Source organism: Aythya marila (assembly GCF_965140915.1).
Source record: "Aythya marila genome assembly, chromosome: 18".
NCBI lineage: Eukaryota > Metazoa > Chordata > Aves > Anseriformes > Anatidae > Aythya > Aythya marila.
Genome location: NC_139059.1, coordinates 12,264,044 through 12,274,462, shown reverse-complemented (window position 1 = coordinate 12,274,462; position 10,419 = coordinate 12,264,044). Strand labels below are relative to the sequence as shown.

At 46.1% G+C, this 10,419-nt stretch overlaps 2 protein-coding genes across 8 annotated transcripts; one reads left to right on the top strand and one right to left on the bottom strand.

The window, feature by feature from the left end:
* Window positions 1-25: 25 nt before the first annotated feature.
* ADPRM (ADP-ribose/CDP-alcohol diphosphatase, manganese dependent) lies at window positions 26-2,904 on the top strand (the record flags this gene model as incomplete). Of its 3 annotated transcripts, none has more annotated exons than XM_082774761.1 (4): window positions 26-590; window positions 1,051-1,167; window positions 1,763-1,943; window positions 2,779-2,904. In XM_082774761.1, the coding sequence occupies 3 exons, from the start codon at window positions 26-28 to the stop codon at window positions 1,936-1,938; spliced, it is 858 nt and encodes a 285-aa protein (XP_082630887.1). In that variant the 3' UTR covers window positions 1,939-1,943; window positions 2,779-2,904. The 3 variants fall into 3 exon arrangements, with proteins under 3 accessions (XP_082630887.1, XP_082630885.1, XP_082630886.1); XM_082774759.1 differs by having other exon boundaries at window positions 1,652-1,943; XM_082774760.1 differs by having other exon boundaries at window positions 1,652-1,923; window positions 2,779-2,902.
* Window positions 2,823-8,194, bottom strand: TMEM220 (transmembrane protein 220; the record flags this gene model as incomplete). 5 transcript variants are annotated; one of them, XM_082774764.1, is made up of 7 exons in its annotated part: window positions 8,049-8,194; window positions 7,838-7,867; window positions 6,881-6,941; window positions 4,825-4,948; window positions 4,422-4,481; window positions 3,499-3,635; window positions 2,823-2,959 (listed from the first exon to the last, which is right to left on the bottom strand). In XM_082774764.1, exons 1-6 carry the CDS (start codon window positions 8,133-8,135, stop codon window positions 3,503-3,505), a joined length of 495 nt encoding a protein of 164 aa, XP_082630890.1. In that variant the 5' UTR covers window positions 8,136-8,194. The 5 variants fall into 5 exon arrangements, 4 of the variants coding, with proteins under 4 accessions (XP_082630890.1, XP_082630893.1, XP_082630891.1 ...); XM_082774765.1 differs by having other exon boundaries at window positions 2,894-2,954; XM_082774767.1 differs by lacking the exon at window positions 3,499-3,635 and having other exon boundaries at window positions 2,826-2,959.
* Between the last annotated feature and the right edge of the window lie 2,225 nt (window positions 8,195-10,419).

Genomic DNA, 10,419 nt, shown 5'->3' with positions numbered 1-10,419 from the left:
TCCCCTTCCGGCGCCGGCAGCCGCGATGGAGGCGGCGCCGCTCGTTTCCTTCGGGGTGGTCGCGGACATCCAGTACGCAGACGAGGAGGACGGCTGCGACTTCTGGGGGCGCCGGCGGCGGTACTACCGGCACAGCCTCCGCCTGCTGCGGGCCGCCGTGGAGGTGTGGGCAGCCGAGCAGCCGCCGCTCGCCTTCGTGGTGCAGCTGGGCGACTGCATCGACGGCGTCAACGCGCGGCGCGGCGCGGCCGAGGGCGCTCTGGAGCGGGTGCTGGCGGCGCTGCGGAGGCTGCCGGTGCCGGTGCACCACGCCTGGGGCAACCACGAGCTCTACAACTTCTGCCGGGACCGCCTGGCGAGCAGCGGCCTCAACAGCCGCCCCGCCCCCGCCCCCGCCGCCGGGCCGCCCGCCGGGCCTCCCGGGGACTGCCATGCCTACCACTTCAGCCCGGCGCCGCGCCTCCGCTTCGTCCTGCTCGACGGCTACGACCTGAGCGTGCTGGGCAGGGACCCGGCCAGCCCCAGCCACCGGGAGTCCTTGCGGCGGCTGAGGGAGAGGAACCCCAACGAGAACCTCAACAGCCCGGCAGGCAGGTCCCGCCGGGGCGGCGCTCGGGGGGCTGGCGCCTGTCCCCGGGCTCCAACAGGGAGTGAGCCGGGCAGAGCTCTGGGCGTATGCAGGCGCGTCCCCCTGAGCTGTTGTGCCGCTCTGGGGCTTTTTAGAAGGGTTGATGTGTCGCGTGTCCTGCGGCACCGGCACGGAAGGCACCTGTTGGCGAGGGTGCTGCGGCCGTGTCGAGCGGAGGCCATCCCAGCCGCGACAGCATGCAGGGACACAAGTGGAAATGCTGTGCGTGCAATATGGCAAACCCCCACCCCAACAGTAACTGTTTTCTCCCGTCTGTCCGAGGAGGCTGCAGTTCTGATCTGAGATGTACAAAAAGGAAGCTCTAAGAATAAACCATTTCTAGTAGATTTACATAAGTAAAAGTAAATAAGGAAGTTACAGTGGGTGTATGCACGTTTGCCTAACATTCTTCTTCATTGCAGGGCTCAAAGAACCTCAGTTTGTAGAGTTTAATGGAGGATTTAGCCAAACCCAGCTGGACTGGTTCGATGAAGTTCTCAAGTTCTCTGATGAAAACCAAGAAAAAGTTGTAGCTATGGGTAGGTGGATATGGAGGATATAAGTCAAAAACAGTTGGAAGTTAACTGAGGAAAACACGTAATACCATAGGTACGTATGTAACCTGTGAACTTGGAGAACAGCTACCCTGTCTCACACTCAGGTGAGCTTGCTGGGTACAGGTAGAAGTCTGAATTTCCCACCAATGAAAGCAACTTGTCTGGAGGCAGAGTTTGGTATGTTAAACATACTCATTTAGATTGACAAACCAGAAGTGATCTTGTAGTATCACTTAGAATTGCTGAGAGGAGACTTAATATTCTGATATTTAGATGCTACATAAAGAAGAAAATGAAAAATATTTGAAAGAAATGAAATACTAGAGCTCTACAGATGCTCTGATTTTCCCTGGACTGTAAACCAAAGTGATTCTGTTGCTTTTGTAGAGAATCCCAAAAGATTGAGGGGTCTGCACTGACAATTGTTATGTGCTTCATGTAACTCTTCTTTCCCTCTCATCTGCAGGTCATCTGCCCATTCATCCAGATGCTTCAGACAAAGTTTGCTTAGCCTGGAATTACGAAGATGCGCTTTCTGTCATACACTCTCATCAGTGCGTCGTCTGCTTTCTTGCAGGACACCTGCATGATGGTGGCTATTGTTTAGACTCACATGGTGTTCATCATCTGACTTTGGAGGGGATTATTGAAACTCCACCGGAAAGCAATGCCTTTGGAACTATTTATGTCTATGATGATAAAATGGTATTAAAGGGAAGGGGCAGAATTTCAGATAGAGTTATGTATTTCTAAAAATGGTAAGCATACATATACAAATTGCTCTTCAGGAAATAGTCAGACTAAAAAGTATAGGATCCAGCATATTCTTTGCTTGTAGAAAGATCTACACAGCTGATCCTTACAGCTTTAACTTACGTTTTTTTCTCAGATACAGAATTCTAAAAATTATACTTCTGTAAGAAACCAGACTTAGTTTCTGCTTGGAGAATAGAGAAGGCCAGTAACTGTGTTTGAAATAAATATACTTGAATGCAGAATGTTGACTTGAACTACCCAATCTTGAACAGATTGTTACTTAACTGTGGGAAAAAAAAAAAAAAAAAAAAAAAACACAACTCACTAGTTGGCTGGTGTTTTGTTTTTGATTTTGTTTTTTGTTTTTTTTTTTTTTTTTAATTTATATATGTCAGATTTAAAGCACGCAAAATTGTACCTGCGTAGAAGTGTTTACATTTTTTGTCTTGAGTCTAGTAGAAAAGTCCACCCTGTAGCCTAATGAGGTGGTCTTAACATTGCTTCAAAAAGCTCAAGTAATTTTCAAAAAATAAAAGCTCAAGAAAAATGGACACCATCTATGCTATGTCAGAACACGGCACAGGGAGTCCCAAGCTTAAAAATAAAAATAACATAAATTAAAGCAGGAAGACTATGGCATCATGTAATGCTGCAGATACACAATACACCAGCTGGGATCTACGTGTGCCCAGCCATGTTAGCCTGCAGCTGTATCAATCTAATAAGCCCTGACTTGGGATGACTTAAAGCATGGTGTTGTGCTGCATCTGAACCCATGCTGGCTCACACCCTGCCAGCTTTAGTGTCCAGCATACTCACCTGTGCTTTCTTCTCCAGGATTAGTGATGATGGAGCATGGTTACCGTCTCTGGGTTGCTGCATGGGTTCTGCTTTCCAGGACCAGAAATTCTGCAAGTTGTGACAGTGACTATGTCTGCTGGTGGCAGTCAAGTATGCGTCTCACAGAAAATAAAGAAGTTTTCACTGGATTTGCTTTAGAAAAATAGGATTTACTACTCTGTCAAAAAAGTAATCACAAATAAAGATAATAAAAACATTGATTTAGATATATTGATTTTACACATAAGATTTTAGTGTAGGAACAGAAATACAGACTGCTTAATCTTTCAGAGAATCTCAGTGAATCCAGGTGGATACCTTGGAAGTTTTACAGCTGTAAAAAGTCATTGAAACAAAGGGATTGGGAATCTTTTCCCTTATGTTACTGAACAGTAGCTTTCCCAAAGTACAACATGGGAGGAGAGCGTGGACCAGGGATGCCAGAATATTTTGAATAATTAACATTGGAACACACATTAGGTCAACAGTGCTTTGAAAACATAAGGAAGCAGGTTGAACAATAATTACCATAGAAAAATTCTCCACTCGGATTTGATGATGTTCTTCCATTTATTTCTGGTGCCCATTGACAAACACTAAGCTACACTGTCGGAAGCAGCAAGGCATTCCTGGGTCCTATCAAACTGATACTAGCCTTTCATTAAGAACCAAAAAGCAGAGGCACTAAGGTCAGAATATTTATGTACATTTTCCCACCTGATCAAATCACAGTTTTACAGTGTGTTGGCCAAGATTCTCGCATCTCTTTGTTTACATAAATGTACAGCCATGAAACAAAGGGGAAAAGAACAACCAAGACTGCAGCAGTCAGATGAATTCCACCCAATGGATTCCTAAAACGAAGCAAATGCAACAGTGCTATTTAAAATCTGACTGCCACCACTCACGGTGCTGTGGTTGGCTAAACACAGCAGAGGGCCTTTGGCTGCTGTAACGTAGCTACTGTAGTTGCGTCAGCAGAGTCCCATAGAGCCCTTCATTGAAGATGTACCATGTGCCAGCAGAAAGTTTTTCTGCCACTTTCTCAGACTATATAAACCAGGTGAAAAAAAGCACTCTGCCCAGAGCACAGTATACATTTTGCCAGCACAAAGCACTGTTTGGCAGATCGAGATTTTTCACGCTCCCAACAGGAATTACTTTCGTAAAACTGCTGTAGCACAGTTCTCCAAAGAGGCCAGAGGAGAAAGCTCTGCCTGTATCCCTGCTGGACTGGGAGGATACAGCAGACCATGGTATACAAACCCCCACTGGAAAGTTCTGTAAACTGGGAGCAGAAATGGTTTTGCAGCTTTCACTGGCAGTTTCATTAGCTCATGTTCACTAGCCTGTTTCACAGAAAGAGCATGCTGTCCTTTCACAAAAATGGATTATGTCTCCCACTATGGCAGAAACATCAGGAAAAAATGTTTTGTTAAGCTTTCTTTTCCACCACCTCCCCATCCCCCTTCAGACTTCTACCTGTGCAGGATCCTACACGCCACAGCACCAAATACTTCTGTACTCAGGATAAAGGTTTAGACAGTAATATGAAATAGAAAAACAAGCAGCCAAAATCACCTACATGTTTTCAAGAAGTCACTAAATATGAACGTTCAAGTGGATTAAGAAAAACTTACTTTGCTGAACTGCGACAAAGACTCATCCATATTGTAATAATCACCAGACCAAATAACTCTCTAAAAAAAAAAAAAAAAAAAAGATCAGAAAATAATGCAAACATCTGCTTGCTTGTGAAAAATACAACTTTCCTCCAAAAAAAATAAATGAAGTACGGGCTGTCTCCCTTTGTGTCTTTGAAAAGCCAGAACTGCCCCCACAATTATATCTTGCTACCTCAGTTGGGTAGGATTCACCTTTCAGTTCTTTTGTTGTTTTGTAACTCTGTGATCCTTTCTCCTTAGGTTGATTCCCCTGGACTGACACCATCATTGCAACAGCTCAGTTGAGCTTATCAAAGTGACCCACCAGAAGAAGATGGCCTGGCGCACTAAATTCGTGCAGGGAAAATTCACTACATACCTGCCTTCCTCTTCATGCAAAATGTTGCCTTGAGTGTACTCAACCAAAGAACAAGCCAAGGCAATGGTTCCAAAAATACAACCAGCAGAATGAAGGTCACAGAGACTTCTCCAAACCGCGTTTTCTGAGGAAAAAAAATAGGCTGGCAGGAACTGCAGCATAGCTTGAAGTGAACTGAAAAACAACTGAGCTGCTGAAAAACAGATACCTGCAACAAGCACATACATCTCAGGCAGGAAGACAGAATTAATACCAGCATCTTTATGACCAGGGAAACCTTCTAGAAAGTGCTGTTGGAATTGTATGCTAGTGGGCTTGGGTCTTGTTTTCCTAGGAATGCAACCTCTTGGCAGCAGTGCATCAAAGAAAACAGTTTCTTAATCACCCTAGCAAACAAAGCAGGCTCCAGCATTCAATATGCACAGAAGATGACACAGCAGATTACAAATGGAAGTTTGCTTAAGCAAAAGGAATGTCCCTTCTCGAGTGCAAACCACGTTCCCAGAGGATCCAAGGCTCCAGGGAGTGATTCCCAACCCTTAGCAGCACCAGTGAGCTACCACCACAATGCAGGGAGCTCCGTCCTTCACATTCCCTGATAAGCCTCTATCTAACCTTTCACCAGTGATCACGACAAACATTGACATCTCTGCCTATAGGCTGGTGGTCTGATGTTTTAAAGACAGAAAAAGAGATGTGAAAAATCTGAACGGACCCACAGATTTTTATGGTTTACCATGTTCATCCCCAAGAGCTCATGGCAGAGAGGTGAGCAAATGATACAGGCAGTGCTTCATCTGATCCCAACAATGTCAACAGCAAACACCACAAAGTAAAAAGTAGCCTTTCCTAGTCACTGACACCTGCAGGAAAGCATTAAAGATGATGGGCTGCCAAAATTCATGAACTTGGTATGACCTAACTTCGTAACTGATCCTACAGTAAACTGAACTTACTGCATCTCTGCAGAGGCTGAATCGGAGTCTTCCATGGACATGAATGATAAATATCACTTGTCGAATTTACATAAGTGTCAAATTACACAACAATTGTGCTATTTTAATCTTTATTTCTTAGAAATCATGGTACAAGTAACAAATTTGTTAAGTTTAATTTGCAGATTCTCTTGACCAGCCAAATGCCATTATGTTGAGGCTACACCTACCATACAAATAAACCTCCTCTGAAATATTCAACATTACAGATGGGTTTTGGTTTTATGAATGCTGCCACTTTGTGTGCCTAAGGTACCTAGAATGGTGAGATAGTGTAAGAGTGTGGTTTGTGACAATAACATGTACTCTTGAGGATTTTCCTTTCTGGTATAAGTATGGTTTTAGTTTGTCCAGATTAAGTATTCACCCAGCTAAAACACAGTCACTTTTTGTATATCAACAGTGGTCATTTTAAAATTATCTCCACTGGATTAAAACACACAAAAATGAATTTTCTGTAGTCCTGGACCAAATCTGATCTGACCAGTTCTTTCAGCATATCATATGGTGTTAGCCCTCAGCATGCAATATTGGAAAGTCAGTCATGGCATGGACTGCAAGTCCCCACCACTGCCCTTCCACTCTTTGGAGCAGCTGTATTACAGCTAATGCGTGATACTAAACAAGACCTTTAGCTCTTTCAAAGCATTGCGCTGAGCTTAATTTCTTTTATATGAGATAGATAAGCAAAAACACAGCTTTAGAACAGGGAACCCATGTTGATTAGACTATGTGCTAGGGTCAACATCAGAGACAGGTTCAGAACGTGCTCCCAGACTTGCACTCTATGTGCTCCACTTATTCCATGACTGCTTAAACCAGGGTGCAGTGAAGAAGCAGGCCTTTATGCAGGCCTGCTGGGTTTGCTTGCAGCAAGTTCAACTACAAGTACTGAAGCAAAGACCAACTTTTGTAGAAGCAGGTACCATAGCTTTCTGCCCTCAAAAAATGCAGTAGGACATGTTTCCATGCAGCCTGATCTTAATCCGTGACTCAATGAAAACAAACTTTCTGGAGGCAAAATTTGAGTAGAGATTCTGTTTTACACACCAATACTATACCTGTTACTGAGGGATTAAGGCCAACAAGCAGTGTAAGAGCAGCTGGCACCAAGTAGATAACCTGTTAATGAAACACAAGTATACTCAACAGCAAAATTTTTGAGGGTAAGGAAACAGAAGCAGTCACCCATACCAGCACTTCTTTTCTACAGCAGTTTGCCAGATGCACAGAACAGCCATACAACTCTGTCCCTTTGGCATGCCCTGGTACTGCTAGTGCTCTTCTGAGTGCAGCAGCAAGCCAGCGCTTCCTTACTCACCACCCGAAATCCTTGCACAGCACAGCTGTTAGACGGTCAGCTGAGCACCAGTCCTTGTGCCTTGGCTCCAGGCTTACCTAAGCTCTTGCTGCCCAATCAGCCCGCTGCACCAGCCCTGAGCTGCAGTGTGGTCCCCAGGGAGAATCCCTGTAAGAAACATACCCCTGCACCATAACCTCTGCCTGTGCTGGGTGGGAGCAGAAGCAGCCTCTGCTGCCACATCCCAACCCCACCACTATCAGCTGGGCTCATCTGCACAAGGGATGTACAGGGCCGTGCATGGACATGGAGAAGACAGGGACAATCCCCACCTACCCAGTGGCTCCTGACATGTACAGAGAGACCCCCCGGGCCCCTGCAGCTCAAAGCCCTGCTCACACTGATCCAAGGCCACTGGTGGCTGTTCCCATGCCTGAGAATGACAGGAGTGGGCAGAGAGATGCAAATTTTCTTTAGGTTTCTTCTGAGACTCAAGGGTCCCTGCTGAGGTCAGTGGTGACAGAAGGTGAGCTAAGGCAAGCACAGGTGGTGATGGAGACCTGGTGGTGACAAAGTCAGGAGGCCTAGAGCCCAGGCAGGGGGGAATCAGAGGTTTGGTGCTCTGCACGCTGGGGGCAGAGCCTCAACCCCAAGCAGGCAGCCCCGCAGAGCACAGCACCTACCTTCCACCCTTCGTCACGCTCCAGCCCCTACTCACCACCCACAGCCCGGCGTCGGGGTCGTTCACCTGCAGCGAGGAAACGCAGGCTGAGCCTCTGCACCCTCTGTGCGGGCTGGGCTGGGCCGGGCTCGGCAGGCGGGACAGGGCGGGGAGCAGAGTGTGGGGGCCCCAGCCTGCCTCAGGTCGCACCAGTGCCCGGGCCCACCGAGGCCTAGGGCAGCCCCAGTCCCTCGCCTACTGCCCTCACCTGCACGGCAGCCGCCAGCCCGAAGAAGGTGGCCATAAGCAGGTTGCAAAGCTGCCACAGCCGCCTCGCCAAGCTATCGCCCGCCATGGCCGGCGTCGGCCTCCGCCTACCGCCTGCAGACGGACGGCCGCTGAAGCCGCGCGTTCACCGCCCCGGGCCCGCCCGCTGGGCTGGCTGCGGCCGCCCTAAGGGGACGGCCAGAGGAGAGGTGCGGGGGCGTTCTCTGCTCGCTAGAGTCAGATGATACACCAAAGGGCAGGGGGCACAAATGGTTGGGCTTGGAAGGTTTTGACCTCTGTCCTCACCAGGAGGGTCGTGCAGCCTGCCACAGGTCGCCAGACAGGCTGTGCAATCTCTGGCTTTGGAGGTTTCTGAGGCTTGCTCCCCTGATCTGCTGTTGGTGATAATCCTGCTTCAAGTGACATGTTGGGCTAGAGATGTTCAGACATTCCTTCACACCATCATGGCCATGTTTCTGAAAAACTCGTATATGGAAGAAAATTAGATCTTAGCCCCATGAAATAAACATGAAAAACCTATACAGTAAGACTTCTAAGTAGCTATGCAAAAGCATAAATCCTTCAAGAGGGGCCCTGCGGCCCTGCGGTCCCTGCCTGAGCTACGCTGTAGCTATGCCCATCTCTGGCTCAGCCACAGCCATGTCTGTGTTTGCCTGCAGAGCCTACTGGGAAGAAAGATTCACGTATATTAATCTTGGTGGCAGGTATCTGAAACAGGATTTATTTTTATTTTATTTTATTTTATTTTGGCTACTGTAGAAATAGCTAAGCCTGCTGACAGCTGGCATCACAGAAGAGAAGGATGTCATTCCCAGTGAGCTTCTCACAGGCATCTTGTCTTTCCCAAAAGCCATGAACGGAGACAGTTCTAGGTATCACAGATTGGAAGTTTGATGATCTTGAAGAACCACGGGTATACGAGAGGAATAGCAAATCAGGGATAAAAGGAGGCTTTTTTTTTTTTTTTTTCCCAGCCAGGAGATTGGGATTTAAATCACTATTTTTGTAACGACCCTATAGTCTAGGATTCATTTTATATTTAAGAAGACATACAGTCTTTTTGTATTGTCTGAACAACAAAAGGGATATACTCAGAAAAACAGTACTTCCTCATCATTTCCTGATCATTTATCACCCAAAATGACAATTATTTACAAAATGAAAGGGGGTTCTTACGAAATATATCTGCTGTGTCCATCTACCAAAGCTGAGTATCTGCCAGATTATTTCTCCCACTGGTTTCAGTAGCAGCATTCAGCCCCACACAGAATTAGTTCTCACTGAACTGTTATGTGGAAGACACATGAATACATTTGTGGAGGGGATTAATGTTCACCTTGTCCTGTTATTTGTAACCATCTCTTCCCTTGAGCGGGTTATGAGAAATGAAATTACTGTGGAGAATGTCAGAGAAGTAAGAGCCCTCTTTGTAAATGGCTGCCATTGTTACAGCTCCACTGAGTAGGCTTTATGGCTCATTATAATTGTGTTATTCTGTATATTAAACAATTGCTGGCGGCTGCAGGCATAACAGCGGGCCATGTCCAATATAACTTAATCCCTCTAGATATTTAAATTGATTCACACTCCCATCCTGAAGCTCAGAAAAAATTAAACTGCTCTCTACCGGTGCCCTTAAGAGTAAAACTTTCCTATTAAGCATTCTGGGAAAGGAGTACCAATGCTTAGAAAAGCTGGAGGACTACAATCCAACAGGATACGTATATTTTGTTCTCCTCTTACCAAACCCAGCTTGAAGTGTGGATTTGCAAGAGCAACAGGCAAAATGTCCCTGCAATTTTTCAGTAGGTCCCCAGGTAGCTGCATTCCTTTGGTGAGGCACCAGGAACTACACTGTATGACTGGTTCATCTTTTTAAGGACACGGGACTTCACCAGAAGGCATGTGGTCATGATTTTCTTTGTGGTGCAACCTCTGCCTCCAGATCTTCAGTCCATTCCCCTCACCTAAAGGAGAGAAGGTGTATCAGGCTAGAAAACAGAAATGTCAAGGCCTTTTAGCTGGGTAAGAAATGATAGTGGTGTTAGTAAGAATAAGAGAGATTAATATAAGACAGAGTATGTCTTTTGTTAGAGCAATTTATGTGATAGAAAAATAATGGTAGAGATGGTTTTCAGGCACACCAGCTCTTTTTAGGTGGGAAAAAAAGGTGTGAATTTCTGTCCATTTCCTCCAACAATATTAGCTGGTCTTGCAAAAAGAAATCTCAGCTGTGATGAACTCTGACTGTTTCCTTTGTCCTGTTACAAGTTACTGCACACACCTTGTGAGAAACACTCCATAGCCAATAACTTAGGCTCAGGCGAGGATCTCAGTGAAGTAGTAATTTA